Raw genomic sequence first — 24,256 nt, forward strand, 5'->3', positions numbered from 1 at the left:
ATCCTGAGACAGCACCTTCCAAACCCATGACCACTTCCATCTAGAAGGACAAGGGCAGCAGGTTCGTGGGAACACCACCAACTACAAACTCCCCTCCAAACTTCTCACAATCCTGACTTGGAAGTATATCGCCATTCCTTCATGGTTGCGGAGTCAAATTCATGGAATTTTCTCCCTATTGGCATTGTTGATCTACCTACAGCATATTGACCACAACAATTTAAGAAGACAAATCATCACCACCTCCTCAAGGGCAATTAGGGACAGGCAATAAATGCTGGCCAGCCAGTGATGCCCTGTCTCACAAGTGAATTTAAAAAAATAGCCTTGAGCAACCAGGTAGAGAGCAAAAATGAAATAAAATTTGACAACAACCAGAGTTTGGAAGTCTGTCTCTCCCCTGACCGTCTCAACTGCAGAAACCGTGCCCAGTGAAAAAGCAACTTGGAGTAACAGCCATTCACCAAGAACTCAAGGATATCTGCAAACTGCTGCTGAAGAAAAAAAACAACACTAAAAAATAGGATTCCAGTTATCATGACAACTTGATGACTCAAAAACTTTACACTGCAGTTCCTTTGCCTTCCTATCTGTACTAGATACCCTCTATTCTCCTACCCATCCCGCTTTTAAACTTAATACCTTCACTGAGTGTATGTTTGGTGCCACATTTTTATTCTTTGTTTTGGTGTAGTAGGTGATAAATTTAATTTTTATTTAACTCGAGAAAACCTAATTTGGCTCCTTCATTTTGATCTAATTAGTTAGATTTTAAGTGAAGTATATTTACTGAGAAGGTTGTGAATTTTTGGTATTCTCTACCATAGAAGGCTGTGGAAACTCAGTCTTTGAGTAAGTGTAAGGATAAATTTCTAATTACCTATCGCATTTGTCCAGTGTAAGAGAATTAAAAGTTGAATTTACACGACACCTGTTTGATCAGTGAGTCACAGTTTTGCTTATATTGTAATACTAACATTCAAGAGTGCAAGAGTTTCTTGTTCACCTGACAAAGGAACAACGCTCCGAAAGCTTGTGATTTCTAATAAACCTGTTAGATTATAATCTGGTATCATGTGACTTCTGTCTTAAACTATCAAAATGGCACCATATTGTGGTGACGAATGAAACCTTTTCGCTGTATCTTACTGTATATCTCATTGTAACATACACGTAAAATAAAAATCATTCATGCATTTATCATCAAGCCTGCTTTTTGGTAGATGCCATCTAGTTAGCGACAGGTGAAGTCCCGGAAGACTGGAAGGTAACGAATGTTGTGCCCTTATTCAAGAAGGGCTGTAAAGAAAAACCTGGGAATTATAGACCAGTAGGCTTAATATCTGTGGTAGGTAAGTTACTTGAGATGATTCTGATGGATAAGATGTACATGCATTTAGAGAGACAGGGTTTGATTAGGAGTAGTCAGCATAGCTTTGTGTGTGGGTGTTCATGTGTCACAAATTTGCTAGAGTTCTTTGATGAAGTGACCAGGAATGTTAATGAGGGCAGGGCGGTAGACGTGGTCTGAATGGATTTCAGTAAGGCCTTTGATAAGGTTCCACATAGTAGGCAGCTCTGGAAGGTTAGATCACATGGAATCCGGGGAGAGGCAAATAGGCTTGATAATAGGAAGCAGAGGGTAATCTGGAAGGATGCTTGTCTGACTGGAGGCCCGTGACTAGTGGTGTGCCTCAGGGGTCAGTGCTGGGCCCATTGCTGTTTGTTATTTATATTGATGATTTGGATGAAAATGTAATCGGCGTAATCACTAAGTTTGCGGATGATTCTAAAATAGGCAGTATCGTGGACAATGCAGAAAGTTATCAGAAATTGCAGCAGGATCTTCATTAGCTGGGGAAGTGGGCCAAGAAATGGCAAATGGAGTTTAATATAGATAAGTGTGAGGTGTTGCATTTTGGAAAGTCAAATCAAGGTAGTTTCCTGGTGAATGGTAGGGCCTTAAGGAGTGTAGTGGAAGACAGGGACCTTGGAGTTCAGGTGCACGGTTCTCTGAAAGTGGAGTCACAGGTAGACAGGGCAGTGAAGAAGGCTTTTGGTACACTGGCCTTCATCAGTCAGGGTAATGAGTATAGAAGTTGGGAAGTTATGAGCAGTTGTACATGACTTTGGTAAAGCCATACTTGGAGTATTGTGTTCAGTTTTTGGTCACCTTGCTATAGGAAGGATGTTATTAAACTGGAATGAGTGCAGAAGAAATTTACAAGGATGGTGCCAGGACTTAAGGGAAGAGTTATAGGGAAAGGTTGTGCAAGCTAGGACTTTTTTCTTTAGAGCGTAGGTGACTGAAGGGGGATTTTATAGAAGTGTATAAGATCATGAGAGGCAAGGATAGGGTGAGTGCACTGAGTCTTTTTCCTAGGGTTGGGGAATTGAGGACTAGAGGGCATCTGTTTCAGGTAAGAGGGAAAAGAATACATGGAAACCTGAGGGGCAACTTTTTTACACAGAAGGTGGTATGCATATGGAATGAGCTGCCAGCGGAAGTGGTTGAGGTGGGTACATTAACAACAGTTAAAAGGCATTTGAACAAATACATGGATAGAAAATGCTTAGAAGGATATGGGCCAAGTGCAGGGAAATGGGCTTAGCGTGGATGGACATTTTGGTTGGCACGGACCAGTTTGGGCCAATGGGCCTGACTCTGTGCTGTAGGACTCTATGACTCTAGTTGAGCCATATATGACAGTCACTTGTAAATGTGCATAGCCTGTTTTTTCCCTTGCTATAGCTCACCATTTTCGGAAGCTGTCCTTTGTATCTGCCAGCCACAAGGCTTTTATTTATGAACTTCCCTTCTGTTAGTACTTCTTCCAGGTCAAAGGTTGCCATGTCGTAGCCAAGAAAATATAATTGATCCTTTTACAATTTTGGCAAACACTTGGAAGTATTTTTGAAATGTTTTTAAAATCAATTACACACTCCATACTCCATAGACATTTTAAAGAGTTTAAATTGTCCTTAGTATACTCCTCCCAGATTAAAGATCATCAAAATACTGCATTTAAAGTGCCAGCAGTGACACAGGCTAAAGGAGCTAATGGCCTTCCATTACGTTTTGATTTATTTGATTTTATGATATGTCAAATAGCTGTAATTCCTCTTTATATGATTCTGCAACCTTGTACTTTTAAGTTTACAGCAGAGTGGGAGGATATTTGACCCAGTGTTAGTCCTAGTCTATTGAAAAACCCATCCAATTAGCTCTGCAGCTCCATTCTAACTCATAGCCCTGTATTGTTGGGCTGACATTCTCTGAGTTTCTGTGTGTTAACCTTTCTGTATTCTATAAAAGATTCTTTTCTTTGCCTTTCAGGTTGGAAACCTTGGGTTATTGTTCATGCTTTTGTTTTTTATCTATGCGGCTCTTGGAGTTGAACTCTTTGGAAAACTGGGTGAGACTTTAATTGATATCCTCATCACAGCCAGTTTAGATATTTTCTAATCAGGAATATTATTACAAATCTTTGGAACAGGTGACACTTGAACCTGGGTCTCCTGGCTCAGAGGTAGGGGCACTACCACTGTGCCACAAGAGCTTAATTATCAGAGTTTATTTCAATGCTTAAATAGGAGTTCATGCCCTCATTTAGTTTTGTTAAACTACCCAGTGGGTTCTATTAAAATGGAGGGGGCTGGTTTGCAACACAGCATGGCATCAATTCCTGAATGGCTGAGGTTACCATGAAGGGCTGTCCTTCTCAACCTCTCCCCTCACCTGAGTCATGGTGACCCTCAGGTTAAGCCACCACTAATTATCTGTCTCTCACAATAGAACAGCCCTATGGTTTGCTAAAACTACTGTAACTCTGCCTTTGTTAAAATTATTTTCAATGTAAACTATAAAATTCATCACTTCCTGCATTTTAAATATGTCCAAACTAAAAGTTGGCACAAAGCAGTGGAAATTCAAATAAAAGAGAATTATCAGTTACATCAAGGTAAAGCACTTAATATAGTCTTCGATAATGAATTGGACTATTTTGCTTCTCAGTTTGCAACGATGAAAATCCATGTGAAGGCTTGAGTCGACATGCAACATTTGAGAATTTTGGAATGGCATTTCTAACTTTATTCCGAGTTTCTACTGGCGATAACTGGAATGGAATAATGAAGGTATGTAATTACTTCCACTGAACTGTTAAGCTCAAGCATTAGTAATACACCAACAACCTATTAATTAGAATGTCCCAATGAAATTAAATGATCTAATTTATCTGTATTTATGTTAAATTCAGTTTACTTTGTTCATCAGTAATTAATGGTATCTACCTACAGTCTTTATCTCAGAATATTATACCTTATAAGGTATAAAATAAGGAGGAGCAGGACTGAGTTGAGGAGAAACTTCTTCACAAAGGGTTGTGAATCTGTGGAATTCCCTGCCCAGCGAAGCAGTTGGGTCTACCTCTTTGGATGTTTTTAAAGCAAAGATAGATATATTTTTGAACAGTAAAGTAGTGAGCAGGTTGGTAAGTAGGTCTGAGTCCACAAAAAAATTGGCCATGATCTTATGAATGGCGGAGCAGGCTCGACGGGGCAGATGGCCCACTCCTACTTATTGTTTTATGTTCTTATGTTCTAATATATTTCTAATGCTTTTGAATTTTAATGGGAATGGAATAGGCTACTTGACTGACAGCAACCATTCAATTCATAACAAAGAAGATCATTTCCCCACGATAAATGAGTGAATTAGTATTGGGTAAGAGGAAAATATCATAAAATACTCAACGGCTCTAGAACTGCCTCTAAGTCATCCACTTCTGGGTTTAGTAGCAGAGTGGGGAGTCAAATTGCTCCCATGTGATGGGGCTTTTCATCTAAATGTTATAATGAGTCTGGGAACCTCACAGACATTCAGGTTTACACCTGACCAGCTAGATTTCCTAAGCTTCAGGAAATGTGCAGTTCAAGGAGGAGTGAACAACTTCACTGGCTTGTGGGCCAGGATAATGAGCAAGCACGCTTCCTCCTACTCATGTTTATCTCTTCCTCTGCCCAAAGACTATGATCTGTCTTCTCCAAAAAAGATTTGAATGCTTCAAGAGGTCAGGTGTATATCCCAAGTGTTGATATTTCCAGCTATTTCTATTGAGTTCTGATAATTTCAGACAATTGTAGTGTTTCTTAATGTTGTGCATTAAAGATGGGATTTGATTCACATTGTTCTTTCAATGACTACCGGTTCCTCAGTGGACTGTCTGGGGGCGAGGCAAAGAAAAGAGCCAGCATGCATCTTAAAGGACAAGTGAAACTGAAGGGCAAGGCAACTGAGACAGTTGTTGGGAACATTCCTTTTGTTTGAATACAGAACAATATTGACAAAAGTGTAGTTGGAAACAGGTCACCAGATCTCTGTCTTGGAGTGACATTTAAAGGCAGATAATCTTTTAACAAGGATTCACTTTGTCTTTTTTTAACGTTAAGGTATGAATTCTCAAGACTCACTCTTGGGAAGGGGTACAATGCTTGCAACATCTCCACCAAACCATGAGCGTGCATGTTGGATTGAAGCAATGATTTCAAAATATTTTTAAAATGTATTAAGAGTAATCAATGATTTTGCTGGCAGGCTTGCAAAAAGATCTAACTCTAAGTTGATTATACTTCTATTTGTAAGATTGACAGGCATACTATTTGAAGAGGAGATTGATACAACAATGATGTGAATCCTACCAAAGAATTGAATGAAATCCAAAGAAACTAATTATATTCCACAGGTTAATTGTGATTTTTGCCAGGTCTACAAACAAACTATAACAGCAACAGAGATTAAGGCTGATATTTTGCCCTCATACTGCTGAAATACATCTGATTCTAATTTTCATCATTCTACTAGATTCCACACAATGGGCCACCTTTGTCCGGAAAAATTAAGTTATTGTAATTGTGCCCTTCTCAATATCATTGCACAGTAATTACAAGCAACAGGTGTTCTACATTGCTGGGTTTAAACTCCACTACCTTACCTTATGGTCATTTGAACTACAAAGCTTCTTTCAAAATAATGATCCTGCATATGTAGTGTGAACACAGGATATGATGTGACCTTCACTTGAGATGAGGCTTTTCTTTTTTGAAATGCCAGAAGGTCTCAGTAAAATCACTATAATTATGATTGAGCAGGATAGATGAGCCATAGGAAGAGGCAATTTACAAATGCTCAGTTCAGTGCCCATGAAATGAACAGCAATCGGAATTCTGAATGGAGTCACCTAGTCAAAATAAATGCCTTGTAGGTTATTAGATAGAAATTCAATGTAGAAAAATACTCAATAAATGTAGAGTTGTATAGTAGACTACCAATAGATGTCAGATTTACTGTCAGGGTCCCAGTAAGGTATTAGATTGTAACAAAGAGGTATAGGTTTGAAAATATAGTTTAAAAATCCACAGGTGAGAATAATAAGGTAGTTTTGCGCATTTCTAAAGTACAACAACGAGAGAATGAAGAGCTTTATACATCTGTCTTGGATCACAGAGTGTATCCAAGCGGTTCTTTTCAGATTTGGTTAAATGTAGTTAAGAGAAGACTCAACAACAGCAATTTGCTTAAATATGAATGTTTATTAAGTAATAATAAAAGACAAAAAAGAAAGGAACATTTATTAAGCAACTGAAAAGAATGAGAAAGAAAAGGAAAAAACAATAAGCCTCATGCCCTTCTGGCCATTGGGGACCCCTCGATCAACGGCTGGGCTGGAGGCTGAGCTTGTTCCGGGCACTGTTCACAGTCCCGGTCTGAGGTGAAGTCCAATGACTTGGAATGAAACTCTCTCTTATACAGTGTAACAAACAGCCAGCACAGAAAATAGCAGATACAATGGACAAAACTGCTGGCTGGTACAGAAAATACAGCTACAAAAAAAAACAAGCTGCAGGTGCCGTCTTTGGCCCATAATGGAATGTTCACAGGACTCGTTCAAGGTCATGCAGTTTGTCGAGTATCATCCTAAACTTTCCCAGCCTATTTTCCCATCCTGTACAATCTATTTTCCCATGTATCTGTTGAATATCATCATTATCTTTTAGTCGTTCAGCCCATCCTGTAAAACATGTTACATATTCCCATCTTAAATGCGTTCCAACTCATGCAAAATTATCTATGTGCATCCTAGCCCTCACTAATACTTGCTGCTCATCACTTATAAACTCCCTGTCCCCTTTGGTACTCATTTTAAAAACAAAAAGTACTGAAATAATCTAGCAGGTCTGACATCATATATGGAAAGTGAAACAAAGTTACTGTTTCAAGCCCAACATGACTCTCCTATTTAGAACACAGATGCTCCAAGACCTTAATCTTCCCTGTGCCTAAAACCTCCTCTAGTCCAATCTGCTAATGTACACAAGAAGTGCTGGAAATACTCAACAGGTCAGGCAACATCTATGGATGGAAACAGAATTAACGGTAACAGTTGTTGGTGGCAGAACTGCAAATGCATGACATTTCCTCGAGAGGTCAAAGGTATGAGCATCAAAATTAAAGGCTGCTAAGACAGGCATTAATTGTCTGTAAGTCAGGGGGAGCGTTCTCATTGCTAAAGATGCTTTTTGGAAGTGCAACCACTGCCACCACTGCTCCACCTGGATCCCTGGAAATGGAAGCCATTGCACCTATCTCAATCAGCTTTTGGCCTTCTCTCCACTGCCCTCATCTCTGACACCATTATCCTTCCCCTGTTTTCAGTGATCTTTGGCACACCCCTATCACCAACTAGCATTGAATTTTGATCTTCCCCATAGCACCATTGAAACTGCCCCTGTTGTCCTTGGCTGGCCATTGATATCCTTGACTCTTCCTCTATCATCTTTGACCTTCCTTGTGTTGACTTTGACTTTCAGGATTTTATCATTGACCTGCCCTGCATAACACATGATCTCCCCATGATCATATTTGTTCTGGCATCTTTCAACATTGACCTTCCCTGTGTAGTCCAGTTTCTTCCACCACAAGACTTCATAGGGCTGCCACTCTCTCTCCCTCCTTCCTTCAATCTCACATGTGTTGTTCTCCTTCCATTGCCATTACCCACTCTCAGTCATCAATGCCTCCCCTCTAGTAGTTGGCAAAGCTCCCCCTACAAGGAAAAGCAGCACCTACTCACTCCAGGGTCACTACAAAGACTACCTTACCTGCTGCATGTCATGCATAACTAATTGTGAACCAGAAGGCCTGGCTGTCTTGTTTGCTGATTACTTAATTCAAAAGGTGCGCTTAATTCTGTTGATGTTGCCTTTTATTGAGCATGCACATCATGCAAATGTATTAAAAATAGGTTCCCAACATCTGCCATGGGAAACATAATCCACTGTGAATTTAATTCCATAGTTTCATACTGCCTTTGGAAGCTGAATTTTGGCCTTCTGCATACTTAAGTGCCTATCATTTTGCAGTTGGGAGCTTCAAAAGATTCTGCCCAACTGATAAAAGGTTTTACAACCTAAAAGATTAACCTTGGTTTTCTGACTAACCTGTTAGATGTTTCCAGCATTATCTGTCTTTATTTTAGATTTGCAGATTCACAACATGTTTCTTTTGTGCTAATATGCACTCCCTGCTCTTCAAACTTTGCTTTGTCTGCTCTGACACAGTCTTCAGTAATCTTGATCTCAACTTCTTGCTGGATCCATCACCCTCATATCTCTCCCCCCAAATCAGAAACCTCATCAAGTCCAACCTCTTTCGCCATTTCTTCGTTCATCTTTGCAAGCTCTACGACAACTGCTAGCCATCCATTTTTACCACTGTTAATGATTTGGGAAATCTTGTTTTGTTGAGTGTGGTGCATAAATGCAAGTTGGTACTCATTCTTTGCACATTTTTTTTTAATTTTCACAGGATACATTGCGAGAATGTGGCAGTGAGGATAAGCACTGCCTCACCTACCTCCCTTTCTTCTCTCCTGTGTACTTTGTCACTTTTGTTCTAATCGCTCAATTTGTGCTCGTCAATGTTGTGGTTGCTGTTCTAATGAAACACTTGGAGGAGAGCAACAAGGAAGCCAAAGAGGATGCAGAGCTTGATGCAGAAATAGAGCTGGAAATGTCACGAACCCAGGGAGCATCAACTAGCAGCATTGGACAAACCCCTATCCTTGACAGCAGAGCCACAGGAGCTGGCCAGGAGTCAGTAAGACTTGAATCACCAGTACACGTAAAACAATTAGTGGTGAGTGCAATTTACACTCTTTCTTTTATTCATAAAGAAGGATCACAAGCAAGCTTATTAGTCAACTTTTTTGGGGTATTGTTAAAATACTTTCAAAAGTACTACAACAAAAGAGGTGCTGCTTTCGTATTAATTAGACTTGGTGATAAATTTTCCCATGTATGTGACAATCCTGACATTGACCACAATTCCCCAGCAGGATGTAGTGTTCACACAGGTTGCCAATTAAAATGTTGCCTCGAGGACACCCATTATTAAGGACAGGACTGAGTTCCAATGTCAAGAGGTCTGTTATGCTGACCTGCTTTGTGGTGTGAGTGTTCGTGGTACCTTCAGAGGAGGGAAGCAACTGCAATTGCTACAAGCGCTACATTAGTTAGGACAATCAGCCACCAGGAGTTGGCTACAATGACATGCCTTCTGCTTGAGGAAATTTAATGCCAGCAACTTAATGAAAGGTCTCATATGGTTCATGGCTTAAACATCCCATGGGCACAGTTGGATTCTTGTGTGAAATTTGTAAAGTTTGAATCCATTTTAAAAATTGGGTTTAATTAACCTATTGATGCCCTAATTGGCTAACTACCACTTCAGGCAGGTTGCCATTGCTGCCGGGAATATGCCTGCAGGAAGAGCATACAGCCATGTGTTTTGGAGCTGGCCTGATGCGATTCAATTGCATTTTCCATGCTCCCTGTCCACTTCCCAAATCATTTCCATTTGTATGGGAGAATTTAGTTCATGGTGTTTAACTAGTGATGTTGTGTTAAGGAAGTAATGATACGTTAGCGGCATTTAAAAGCCTTTGATGATTCTGAACCTCCCCCTTGCCTGAGGTGTAGTGACCCTCAGGTTAAATCACTACCAGTTGTCTCTGTCTCATAAGAGAGCAGCCCTATGGTCTGGTAAGGCTATGGTGACTTGACCATGTTTCAGCTCAATCTGAAAGGAAACAGAATTGTAAATAAGATAACACGGTGTAGAGCTGGATGAACACAGCAGGCCAAGCAGCATCAGAGGAGCAGGAAAGCTGAAGTTTCGAGCCTAGACCCTTCTTCAGAAATGGGGGAGGGAAAGGGGATTCTGAAATAAATAGGGAGAGAGGAGGAGGCGGATAGAAGATAGGTGGAGAGGAGACAGACAGGTCAAAGAGGCGGGGGTGGAGCCAGTAAAGGTGAGTGTAGATCTGAGATGTCGTCTTTCAAGGACCGCAACATCCCCCCCTCAGTGGTCAAGAACGCCCTTGACCGTGTCTCCCGGAATTTCCCGCAACTCATCCCTCACACCCCCTCCCCGCAATAACAACCAAAACAGAATCCCCCTCGTCCTCATGTACCACCCCACCAACCTCCAGATCCAACGCATCATCCTCCGACACTTCCGCCATCTGCAATCCGACCCCACCACCAAAGACATTTTTCCCTCCCCACCCTTATCTGCTTTCCGGAGGGAACACTCTCTCCGTGACTCCCTTGTCCACTCCACACTCCCCTCCAGCCCTACCACGCCTGGCACTTTTCCCTGCAACTGCAGGAAGTGCTACATCTGCCCCTACACCTCCCCCCTCACCCCCATCCCAGGCCCCAAGAAGACCTTCCACATCAAATAGATGTTCACCTGCACATCTGCTAATGTGGTATACTGTATCCGCTGTTCCAGATGTGGCCTCCTCTACATCGGGGAAACCAAGCAGAGGCTTGAGGACCACTTTGTGGAACACCTACGCTCGGTTAGCAACAAACAACTGCACCTCCCAGTCGCGAACCATTTCAACTCCCCCTCCCACTCCTTAGACGACATGTCCATCCTGGGCCTCCTGCAGTGCGACAACGATGCCACCTGAAGGTTGCAGGAACAGCACCTTATATTTCGCTTGGGAACCCTGCAGTCCAATGGTATCAATGTGGACTTCACAAGCTTCAAAATCTCCCCTCCCTCGACCTCATCCCAAAACCAGCCCAGCTTGTCCCCGCCTCCCTAACCTGTCCTTCCTCCCACCTATCCCCTCCTCCCACCTCAAGCCCCACCCCCATCTTCCACCTACTAGCCTCATCCCGCCCCCTTGACCTGTCCGTCCTCCCTGGACTGACCTATCCCCTCCCTAACTCCCCACCTACACTCACCTTTACTGGCTCCACCCCCACCTCTTTGACCTGTCTGTCTCCTCTCCACCTATCTTCTCCTTTATCCATCTTCTATCCGCCTCCCCCTCTCTCCCTATTTATTTCAGAATCCCCTTCCCCCTCCCCCATTTCTGAAAAAGGGTCTAGGCCCGAAAAGTCAGCTTTCCTGCTCCTCTGATGCTGCTTGGCCTGCGGTGTTCATTCAGATCTACACCTTGTTATCTCGGATTTTCCAGCATCTGCAGTTCCTACTATCTCTGAAAGAATTGTAAGTAAACAAGACATAGCAATAGGGTTCAACCTCCGGGTGAATCTGTAAACAATTTCATTAATGACCTCCATGATTAGAGAAAAATTGTGAGGCTTGAAAACAGTTTATTAGAGACAGAATTGTTGTTGGAATTCTTGATGAAACATTGTCAGATTTATTACAGTCAAAAGAATATTTAACTTTTGAAAAAGCTACTCCAATCATGCTGGTAGCAGAAACCAGAAACTCATAGAGAGTTCTTGAGAAATTCAACCCCACCTCAAGAGGACAACAGAGACTATTCTCTTTATAAATTATGGATACTTGGTTAAAAATATACGTCACGGGCCAACACGGAGAGTACATCAAACAGCAGAGGCTAAGAGTCAGAGTCATTTAGTGTTGTGGGAAAATAAAGCCTCACAGGCAATGCCCAGCCATGAAAGGGATGCCTTTTTTTTAAAAAACATTTTAAAATTACTTCCAGAAGATGTGTGGAAGAAAGACAGTGTTAGGACAGTGGAAATACTGGTGGTCACACATGCAAAGAGGTCTACACAATACAAGTTCCACAACTATTGTGAAAAAGAAGGTACCTGCATTAGTCTTTATACCAGGCACCTCTGAGAGAAATTACTGTTTTGAATGTAAGTAGAGATTCAACCAACTCAAGTTTCACAGAGCTTGTTTATATCAATGGACCTTTTATTAATTTGAAACTTTATACAGAAACAAATTTCTCCACCCATCAGATAGCATGCCATGGCTGAAGGAACCGAGGCAGCAGCTTACAAAGACCAAAACTACATGGTCCAGGTGAAACAACTCTTAAAATTAAATTTATATTCCAAATAACACAACACAAACAGTGTATGAGAATTGAAAATGCATATGAGATTCACAATCAACACTCTTCACTTTTGAGAATGCACACAAATCTTGACCTCACTATCATTGAGAGGGCGTTGGATGACCCACTAGTTCAAAGAGAACATCTGGTGCATAAGAAGACCATTGTCAAACAACTGGTCCAGAAGTATTGTCAATCACCGAGTCAAGGAGTTTCTGAAATCTGGGAGGAACCTAAAAAGCAGACTGCTAAGAATTGCATTAAGAATTACAAAGAAATGTTTCACATTGGCATGGAAAGTGGCCAAGCCAAAAGAAGTTCAAGCAAAATTTGACAAGAACAAAAGAGTGACCAAGATTGTTCTACCATACACCAGTATAGTACTAAATGATGGCGAGACTAAACAGTCAGCAAACTGGTCAAGAATACCTACTTTGAGCACTGACAGCATGTCACAATCATAGATGATATACCTGTATATGACAGAAGGTTACTTCATTCATCTGCAGTTTGGGAAGCTGTAATGAAAACAATACATTAGGAACACTTGAGAATTGTCAGGTGTACAACGAAGGCTCAGTAAGCAGTGTGATGGCCATAAAAACTCAAAGGAGATTAAAGATCTCATAATTTGTTGGAAAATATGCAATTGTATGGGATTGTCAGGTGTAGAAAGCACTGCTATCATTACTGAGGACAGATCAGAAAGTAAAGCTGAGCAAAATTGAGAAAAAGCAAATACTGAGAATAAAATTAGTACTTGAGTTCATTTAAAGATCTTTAACTGATGGTGTTCCGTCAGCAGAATAGTCCAGAGAGCAAATTGATACAGCCGAATAGTCAACGCCAGTAATGAAGACAGTGCTGAGTAAGCAGCAATCTTCCAGTTCGATGACTGAGGATGTGAAAAAGTATAGTTCAATCAACATCCACCAAGGGCTATTAAAAGTGTCAACCTAATCAACAAATGAAAAGTTTGTGTATTTCATGTAGCAGATTGAGAGTACAGATTTACTTCATCAAATTAGACATATGTAACTTCGAGGAAGCCAGGCCTTTGTCCACAGATTCAACGAACAGTCAAAAAGAAGAAAATTGTTGGTCTAGAAATACAGGATACAGTCAAGATAACGTACTTGTTTCAACAGAATAGCCATCTCCCATGATAGATATTCATGAGAGATTAAAAATCCCCCAATGATGTTATGTGGTAATTCCAGAGGTTAGCAGGAGGATCGCTTCTGAAAATCAGAGTTCAGGAGATTAAAGGCCATCCAGAGATGGTAATAAACCTGAAATAACTCCACAGAGACTGGTATCCCGTCACCAAGTCACCCTTTACTTATAGATGAACAGTTCTTGACTTTAATACAGACTCAGGTACTATTGCCAATATCTCTGACTTTCACCCTTTTTATGTCAGCCAGGTCTCCCTGATTGGGCATGTTAATCTGGTCCAATCAGGGAACTCATTTTCTATGAAGTCCAGTTGGCTAACTTCATTGCAATCATTACAGGACCAATGATTCTATCCACCAGCAATGACTTCTGAGATAAATATCTAAAAAATATAAGATCCACCAGTATGTTGATGTGATGCTATTCAGATCAAAGTTAACAGTCTTCAAGCAAAAGACCCACCATTTTTCCAAGTCCGAAGAGAGTGCATACTGGGAAAATTGTGAAACGTCCAGACTGCCTGCATTGTTGAGCTCAGAGATTTATTAGATTAATGTATAATGATTAACTATGATTTAAAAATTTTTGAGGAGTTGGGGGATGTAATGTTCATGTTACGTTGGGCTCTACTCAAGCTGATGATGTTACATAGTCTTTGGATAGAGGTAATTGAAACCTGTATGAGTTCCTGAGAAGAGCTGATACATTCTCACAGCCATTGGCAGTCCTAAGTAATTGTGCCTATTTGGTCACGTAAACTGTAGCTATTGTCATTATGCATTTAACTATGATGGAATGTTCAACAAATATCTCTCTGTGTAGACTCACAAGTGGTCCATCCGCTACCACTCATAATTAGATATGTTCTAAAGACAGTGTTTTAAAAAAAAGGAATATTGGTGACAAGGAACTACCCAAATGACAATATGGCATGATTCAAGATCATGAGGGATCAATAGATATGTGGTATTATTTCTACTCATGAAAGGATCAAGAACAAGAGGTCACAGATTTAAAAGAACTGATAAAAACAGCAAAAGCAACATGATGAAGATCTTTCTCATGCAGCAAATGGTTAAGGTCTGGAAAGCACTATCATTCTGTCTGAAAGTGTGGATGAGGCATATTCAGTTGAAACTTTCAAAATCATACTCTTAACTGAAAGGAGAGAATATGTAGCGCAAGGTGGGAAAAGGCTGGGGAATAGGAGTAAGTGAACTGCACATTCAGAGAACTAGTGCAGATGGACTGAATGGCCCTCTTCTGCACTATAACTATTTTGTGATATTTTGAAAGCTGACTGTCAGTTAGGAATTTATTTTGTATGTCCATTTATCATGAAACTAGAAAATGTATAATTATGTTTATAATATTACAAGGTAATTTTTCAATGAAATACAAGAATATTTCACACCTATTCTATGTATTTTACAATTGATTTAACTTTTAAATCCAATCTTCCTCACCTTCACTAATTTTGCTTGGCAATTAAGCCTTGAGATTAGATTTCTGCCTAAAGCACTGGGGAATGAAGGCAATGACACATGAAGCATATGATAAACTGTCAGGTTTTTTCTATTTTTAAAAATGAAACGCCTCGTCACCAATGTAGCTTTCAATATTGCACACCAATTGAGGATCAACAAAATCGGGTGTAACCAAAGTTAAGCATCAATGTAAAAGAGAAAAAGCTAGCTGGAGATATTTTGTTCTAAAGTTTATAAAATATGTTATCACTAATTAAACTAATCCAGATTACAGCCGAGACAGAAGACATTTTCCACTTTATGCAGTCTGTTCCCCTGAGCTTAAGCTATACGTGGTAAATGTGCTTGTGTCTACACCAGATCACGCACCATTGCTTTGCTTAAATACTTACATAGGTTTCTAAATCTGTTTAACATTATTGTTATGCTGTTTCTTGCTTAAAAAGGCCTTTCTGGTAATTTGCAAGAATTCATACTGTAATGTATGCTGCAGTTCACTTCCAGTAAGACCCTTTGAAGAAGCAATTTTGATTTACAGATTTCACATTATGCAATGTAAAATGGTTCAGTGAGCAAAGGATTGATCATTGCCTCATGCAGACTTTGATATTGTCACAAATGCCCATTATAAAGTCACAATTTCTGATAATCGATCCCAAATAAAAGCAGTAAGAAAGGCACTGTGATTGGTCACACACCCTCAGGCTATATAGAAGTGAAATCAGCCACAGTTCCTCAAACTGATTACTGTCTCGTGACCCCTGCTAAATAGCGAGTGAGTGAACATCTGGCTCAGATAGCATTGAACTGGACCTTGATGCATTCCCATGGCTGAATACCTCCACGGCAATCTTTGTTTTAGCTCACTTATTTTCATCAAATTATCAGTGCTCAGGACATAAATCATCGTCAACACACTGTCACGTTTCACTTTGAAGAGAGCATCAAAGTTTAGATCAGTGCTTTTAGTTTTAGTTAAGGGTGTCTCTGTTAAATAACTCCTTAAATACATCAAAGATTTTAAAATCACTCACTTTATTTGCAATTTACAGAGATCCTGATTTAAGTATACATTTTTGTACCCATCAGTGATGGTAATAACTCTAAAGATATTTAATTGTTGTAAGTCTAATGTTGTAAATTTAAAAATACTAGCTTTGTCATTGTCACCTTTACACCAGGTATCCTGGTAATAATATTTTGCTCGTGCTTCTATACGAGTCACTAACTCAAACTCTTGAAAAAAACACCTGCGACAGTGTTCATTTTAATCATTGAGTCATGCAGTAATCATGTTCTCTTTACACATTTTTCAAATTTTTTTTAAAATATAGATCAGAAGTGACAAACATCATAATGCAAATAACGGATTTAAAAAACACATTTGACAATGTGTTAAATAATATCCAATACTCATTTTAGAATGTAATCTCCTTGCAACAATTCGAGTATATCCAACCTTAGTTTATACAATTCGCATTGATGGTCAAGTGTCTTGAAGTAAGGGTCATGTATTGCATAATTATTTAGGCACAAGGCTGCACTTCTCAATGTTCCTTACTCGACATGTGGTGTCAACTAGTTCGCTTTCAGCTTTCCATGACCAGCAGGTACCACAGGGGCTGGAGTGCATCATTTGCACAAGGGGAGATAGTGGCCCATCACTGAACTAGCAAACTGGAGACCCAGCCTAATGTTGTGCGGACATGGATTCACATCCCACCATGGAAGCTGATAGAAGTTAAATTCAAATTAATAAAAGTCTTGAATTGAAGACTAATCTCAGTAAAGCTGACACCGGAACTATTATTGTTGTAAAATCTCATTTGGTTCACTAATCCCTTCTTGAGAAGGAAACATGGCATCCTTATTAATCTAGCCTACATGTGACTCCAGACCCATAGCAATGTGATTAACAATTAACTGCCGTCTGAAATGGCTGAACAAGCCATTCAGCTTTTAACAATGGTATGGATGTATCTACACACCAAGGACTGCCGTGCTTTAAGAAGACAGCTCACCACCACTTTCTCAAAGGCAATTGGAGTTGTGCAACAAATGCTGTTCTAGCCACAATGTCTGTGTCTCATGCATTTATTATAAGCATCTGCTTTGGTTACAGTATTCCTTTAAAAACTGGTTCTTAAGTTAATTATTTTATTGAGTTAATTTGGTTGCACTGTTATAAAAAGAAAATAAAGAAATTCCTATGATCAGTAGGCATTGAAGAAGCTGGAATGCATTATCTCCACCCCAAATAAAATTTGAATTTAATTTGAAAAATGTAGTTTAAAGTTTTCACTCAGGTTGCAGTGGACCTTCGATGAGCTGTTAATTAGTTAATTTGTTCATTTACTTCTCATTTACTCAAGAGGATAAAGGGAGTGCCCTCTTGTAGTGCAGTGGTAGTGTCCCTACCCTTGGAGTGAGAGACCTGTGTTTGAGTTCTACCTGCTCCAGAGGTGTGTAATAACATCTCTGAACAGGTTGATTAGGAAAAATAGGTTAAATTTAAAAAGAGGATAAAGGCCTACTCGGCATGATTGTCTGTTAGTATGCTTGATGCCTACAGTGAGCAGTGGATACCACAAGAGCTGGAACTGCATCATTTCTCCCCAAACCCCAACAACAGTTTAATCTAATTTGATAAATTTCTGTTGAATTTTTTATTTCTGTTAAAGTGATCCTTTAAAGGGCTATCACTAGTTAATTCAGAGTGACAGTTTATGTTGAACACCTAGTCAAGAGGAAGAAGGAATCTTACTTAAGGTTGAGGAAGCAAGAATTGGACAGGGCTCTAGAGGTCTACAAGGTAGCCAGGAAGGAACTGAAGAATGGACTTAGGAGAGCTAGAAGGGGGTATGAGAAAACCTTGGCGGGTAGGATCAAGGAAAACCCCAAGGCTTTCTATACTTATGTGAGGAACAAGAGGATGGCCGGAGTGAGAGTAGGACCAACCAGGGATAGTGGAGGGAACTTGTGTGCGGAGTCAGAGGAGGTCCTTAATGAATACTTTGCTTCAGTATTCACCAGTGAGAGGGACTTTGACGTTTGTGAGGACAGCATGAAACAGGCAGCTATGCTCGAACAGCTTGTTGTTAGGAAGGAGGATGTGCTAGAAATCTTGAAAAACATGAGGATAGATAAGTCCCCTGGGCCATACGGGATATACCCAAGGTTGCTACGGGAAGCGAGGGAAGAGATTACTGCCCCTTTGGCAATGATCTTTGTGTCCTCACTGTCCACTGGAGCAGTGCCAGAAGATTGGAGGCTGGCAAATATCATTCCCTTGTTCAAGAAAGGGAATAGGGATAATCCTGGAAATTACAGACCAATCAGTCTTACTTCTGTGGTGGGCAAATTATTGGAGAGGATCCTGAGAGATAGTATTTATGATTATTTGGAAAAGCACAGTTTGATTAGAAATAGTCAGCATGGCTTTGTGAGGGGCAGGTCATGCCTCAAAAGTCTTATTGAATTCTTTGAGTATGTGACAAAACACACTGATGAAAGTAGAGCAGTGGATGTGGTGTATATGGATTTTAGTAAGGCATTTGATAAGGTTCCACATGGTAGGCTCATTCAGAAAGTAAGGAAGCATGGGATTCTGGGAAATTTGGCTGTCTGGATACAAAACTGGCTGTCCAATAGAAGACAGAGGGTGATAGTAGATGGAAAGGATTCAGCCTGGAGCTCGTGACCAATGGTGTGCCGCAGGGATCTGTTCTGGGACCTCTGCTGTTTGTGATCTTTATAAATTAATTGGATGAGGAAGTGGAAGGGTGGGTTAGCAAGTTTGCCGATGACACGAAGGTTTGTGGAGTTGTGGATAGCATGGAGGGCTGTTGTAGGTTGCAACGGGACATTGACAGGATGCAGAGCTGAGCAAAGAAGTGGCAGATGGAATTCAACCCAGAAAAGTATGAAGTGATTCATTTTGTAAGGTCGAGTTTGAATGCAGAATACAGGGTTAACGGCAGGATTCTCGGCAGTGCGGAGGAACAGAGGGATCTTGGGGTACACATCCATAGATCCCTCAAAGTTGCGACCCAAGTTGATAGGGTTGTAAAGAAGGCATATGATGTGTTGGCTTTCATTGGCAAGGGAATTGAGTTTAAGAGCTGTGAGATTATGCTGCAGCTCTATAAAACTCTTGTTAGACCGCACTTGGAATATTGTGTTCTGTTCTGGTCATCTCATTACAGGAAAGATGTGGAAGATTTAGAGAGGGTGCAGTGGAGATTTACCAGGATGCTGCCTGGACTGGAGGGCATGTCTTATGAGGAAAGGTTGAGAGCGCTAGGGCTTTTCTCATTGGAATGAGGGAGGATGACTTGATAGAGGTTTACAAGATGATGAGAGGCATAGATAGAGTGGATAGCCAGAGACTTTTTCCCAGAGTGTAAATGACTGTTACGAGGGGGCATAATTTTAAGGTTATTGGAGGAAGGTATAGGGGAGATGTCACAGGTAGGTTCTTCACACAGAGAGTGGTGGGTGTGTGGAATGCGCTGCCAGCAGTGGTAGTGGAGTCAGATACTTTACAGACTTTTAAGCGACTCTTGGATAGGCACATGGAGGATAGTAAAATGTAGGGTATGCAGGGTAGTTTGATCTTAGTAGGATAATAGGTCGGCACAACATCGTGGGCCAAAGGGCCTGTACTGTTCTATGTTCTATGTTCTTAACTTGTTTTAATTATTTTCTTTCAGAATTGTTTAAATAGGTACTATTAGTCATGTTATTTTAATATAATATGTATCTTATTTTCTTTTTGTTAGTGGTCTGTTAAAGAAATGGGCAACTAATTATTTGATTGTTGGCTATTTAAGATGCCATGGAGTTCCACCCTGCCATCTGTAGATGGCATTGCTCACTGGAGGAAGGCTACATACACAGGGGACCTCCCTTCCTCCAATGGGGATTTGGCATGGAAGGCTTTTCATTATCTCTTGGTCTATGGCCACGCATCCTTAGCGGGATATTGGCAGGTGGGGGGTAGTGGAGATGTTGGGGATCCAGTAAATGAGAGCACCCCCCACCCGCCTCCCATCTTTATATATTTCTTGGACTTGGCCTATGTCCAAATAGACAGGCTATAATGAGTTTCTCATTTGTAGGTGGTTGTATCAATTCAACAGTTGCTGCAAAATGAGACAGCTAATATGTAAGCAAGGCAACTCTGGGACTCCATAAGAAAGTAGAAATGTACCATCATGTAGACCAGTGTAAACTGCCAAAATAGGACTAATAGGAAGCCTTTGTTTGACACAATGATTTGCAGAGTTATGTCAAAGGACAGTGTCCTTCTGAGATAGTAGGAACTGCAGTCTCCTTCTGAAGTTGATCTGTCGTTAAGAAAACAATTAAGGCTCTTGTTCTTTCTCCAGTGTTTATCTTTGTAGGACTAGATAATAGCTTATTTACTGTGGCAGACAGCTTTCTTTAGCTAAGCATTCACTTTTGTGATCTTAAGAGTTCTGAATATTTCTGCAACAAAGCAGCTTTGTCCTCCATTATAATATCTCTTATGTCACTAGTTGTCTGAGTTTTCAGCTTGCAAGACTTGATTGCACTGTTTGACTGCTAAATCTCACTGAAGTCTTATTGAATTCTGAGTTGTTCAAGCTTATTTCAACTTCAAAGTTGGAAAAGACAATCTGTGTGTCTCTCTAACCTTAATAACCTAATATTGCAGACTTTGACTGAAAAATGCTCGCTACCGCTTCTCTTGGTTTATGGCCATGCATCCTTGGGGGGTCATTGGCAGGCGGGCGTTTGCTGATGAGTTTCTCTTATTGCATCTAGCTGCCATCTATGCAGATCAACAATTTCTGTAGTTAGCTATAAACATGATCCATTTGGACAAAAGGATCTCTTTCTCTTTATGCAATATATTATTAGGTACTTAAGTTGTTGTGCTTCTTGCTGAGCCTTTGCTGACAATTGATGTGTTTCTCCAAACATTCAAGTTTATTTTTTTTCATGTCTTCTACGTATGACTGCAAATATTTGTTACACAGTTGACTTCTGCCTGGTGTAGGTATGGCACCATCCACCTTGACTGTACCTTCAGTGGTCTGGAATTTGTTTTGAACTCTGAGATTTACTTTGTTGCATGATTGAAGATCTATTTCTAGCTTCATAATTGTTGAGATTCTGTGGTCACAGTGCTGGCTGTAGAAATTTCTAGATCTCCACTTGCTTTCATTACAGAGTGAGCTAGCACCCTCCTTGTTTCCCAGAAGTGATCTGGCTATCTACCTGGGGAGCAGCTACTGTTGCTGCATCGCCTGGGCAGATTCTGCACAATAAATAGACAATTATCTTCTTTATCTTCTTCAAAAGGACTGCTCTTCATCAAAAGAGAGACCTAGCAGTTCAGGAGCAATGCCCCTTTTAATCTAAAGGTACAGAAAGGCCCAAACTTTCAGATTTGAGTAAATGAACAATCTGTTTTTTCTCTGTAACTATAATCTGAAAAGTATACACCACTGTCCAGAATATTGTCTGGTGGCTGGCCATTGCCTTCCTTGGTGCCATCTTTTCCTGATGATTCCCATTCCATTTTCAAAAGAAATGTAAGGTCTTCCCCATTGTCTTCTAATGTTAAGACTGGAGTGTCTTCTCTGTCTGCCAACCAAAGGATGTCTAAAGGTATACAAATAGCTGTTCCTGTGAATAACCGTAATAGTTTAGAATGTTAGTGCACACCTTGACCTTGAGCCCTGGGGCTCAGGCAGTACAAGTGTCAAAGTTAAATGGAGGATGATCTGAAGATTCCTGGATACAACCATTGCTTCTCCCTTATCTACTTTAAAATATTTTTTCTGCCATTCACATTACTCTTTGCACAAAATTCATCCTGCAAGTCTACACTATAAAGGAAATTGAATTCTTTCTTTTGGTCCGTCACATTACCCAGGGAAAGTTCATCTCAACCCTCTGTATCCACAAATGCTGGAATTCCTTCAGGCTGCTGTGCACTGTTCTCAATTTTATGTGTTGTGTGCTCAGCCTTACCACAGTGTCTCTTTATAAAACTTGCTGAGATATGCTCTTGTCAGAGGAGTTCCCTTATGACCTGGACTGCACCCCGTTCATTCTCATCTTAGCTGTTGCTGTATCTTGTTGAATGCTCATTTGTTCCATGTTTCAGTAAATGTGTCTGTATATTGTTTGATTGCTTTAATGCACTGAACCTGTACTTGATGGGTTTCTCTCTTTAAGCTCTTAATTGTAGAATGACTGTACTGTTGGTAACAGCAGTATTATGATCAATTAACTGCTATGAAATACTTTTGTGTAACTGTGAAGGGCTTTTAATTCCATGTCTTAGCTCTGATAGTTCTCTATAAGGTTCTCTGTATTTCACTAGTAGTCAGTTCCAGTCATGTTGAAAGCAATGTTTTTTTTTGCTGGTTTATTCCATGTGCATCGATGCTGCCTAATGCCAGTGTAATATTGAATTACATGAATAATTTCCAATATTCTCTGGTTATTTTTAAACAGGAAGATCCTCGATACAGCAAAATAATAGGAGAGAATCAAACAGAAAATTTGCTTACTGTTCGGAAAGTTTCTGTGTCTCGAATGCATTCCTTACCTAACGACAGCTACATGTTTCGCCCAGTTAGATCAGCCCAATCTCATTATCCGCTGCATGAGGTGGATCCCCATCAGGGTATGTCACCAATGTGTTTTTGTTTAATAAAAGCGAAATTAGAAAAAAATTAATTAGTCAAAAGTTATTTAAAAATTTGTGTTTCTTTAACTAATCTGAAAGCCAACCATATGGGTATCAGTCTAAAGTACACAGCTTAGAAAATCTGAGCGTCATGACAGGACTGCTGCTGTTGTAGAACTCTTCCATTGCTTCTACTATTGTTTGTCGAAACAGGGTGAAAACTATCCAGAACAGACCTTCAATGGCTCAAGGGTACAACTATGATCTGGGGTGGGGACAGAAAACAATGGGTATTCCCCTGCCCTCTTCAGAGAAGAACTTGGTTGGCCCTGTGAATTCGTAGCTGGGAGTCACTCTTAAAATGCTTTTTAAAAGGTCTTTTGCTCGCCTGTCTCTTTTCACAAGTTTAGCATAGATTTATCCAAGTTTGGACTCTTCCCCGTTCCAACCCCAAATCCGGTCTTCACCAAATTAGTCCTATTTTTGGTGCTTTCAACCAAGCTTGCTTGCACAAGTGGTATACCTGGACCCAACTGAGGGCCTCAGACCTGAACCTCCTGCTTTAGGGAATCCCAACCTTGGGCCCACTAAAATATATACAGTCTATCAGTGGATTTGTTGGGCAATTTGTCTGAGTCAGACTTGAGAGGACAATCTTAACAGTTTGCATTAAACTTTCAGGAGTCTGTCTTGACTCCATCTGAACCTATTAATTTTGGAAGCATAGGCAACCAAGTAACTCAATATGGTTTCTCATAAATAGGCTTAAAAATATATGATCACAAAGTCGAGATTCAAATTGAAAACAAAAAGTTTTAAATGTCCCCAAAAAGGGAGAAGTTAATGGAAAAATTAAAATAATCTTTTATGTGAAACACTTCTTTGGTTTCAAGATTTTATTTTCATTCAGGGTTTTGTTTTTAATCTGGATTTTTTTTTAGGGTCTGTGACTTCAGTCCAGTCCCAGCCTGCTGAAGTTTCTACGTGTCTTGGAGTTCCCACTGAGGTAATTCATCATAGCTTTGCTTCGACCAGCCACATCACTCTCCCTAAAATCCCTCCTCCAAAGAGACCACCGAGATCACCCAGTTTTAACAGGCTGCTACATAGACAGGTATTCATAGATTTTGTTAAAAGGTTTTCGCATCTTGCACTGAAACATGTCGGCTCAACTTGGATCAAAAATCAGTAATATTTGCATCCAATTTTGGCTCATTGAGTTACACAAAACTAGTTGATAGCAAATTGACAGATTATTTAAATCATGGTCCAAGTTTCCTTTAGCATTAGAGGTATCAAACAAGGTGGGGGAGGCAGCTAATGTCTAATTCTGGCACAGAATTTGCTTGTTCAAACCCCCTGCCAGTTTGGACATTTGGTGCCCATTTTACATCTTGGGAATTAATTCAGTGTCACCAAGTTTCTAGGTTTATGTTTCAGTATTTATTGGTGATGTGCAATGTTTGAACTGTTATTAAGGGATC

The 24,256-nt window shown here is 40.3% G+C and overlaps 1 protein-coding gene across 1 annotated transcript in view; it reads left to right on the forward strand.

The window, feature by feature from the left end:
- The window catches only part of LOC109933425 (voltage-dependent T-type calcium channel subunit alpha-1H-like), a 260,784-nt gene that overhangs the window by 227,190 nt on the left and 9,338 nt on the right, over nt 1–24,256 (forward strand). The window contains exons 26-30 of the mRNA XM_048609686.1: nt 3,338–3,416; nt 4,016–4,137; nt 8,867–9,196; nt 22,598–22,769; nt 23,714–23,778. Of these exons, the coding sequence (XP_048465643.1) occupies nt 3,338–3,416; nt 4,016–4,137; nt 8,867–9,196; nt 22,598–22,769; nt 23,714–23,778 (768 nt within the window). The remainder of the gene's footprint in view (nt 1–3,337; nt 3,417–4,015; nt 4,138–8,866; nt 9,197–22,597; nt 22,770–23,713; nt 23,779–24,256) is intronic.

The sequence above is a fragment of the Rhincodon typus genome, chromosome 21 (assembly GCF_021869965.1).
Source record: "Rhincodon typus isolate 14 chromosome 21, sRhiTyp1.1, whole genome shotgun sequence".
Lineage (NCBI taxonomy): Eukaryota > Metazoa > Chordata > Chondrichthyes > Orectolobiformes > Rhincodontidae > Rhincodon > Rhincodon typus.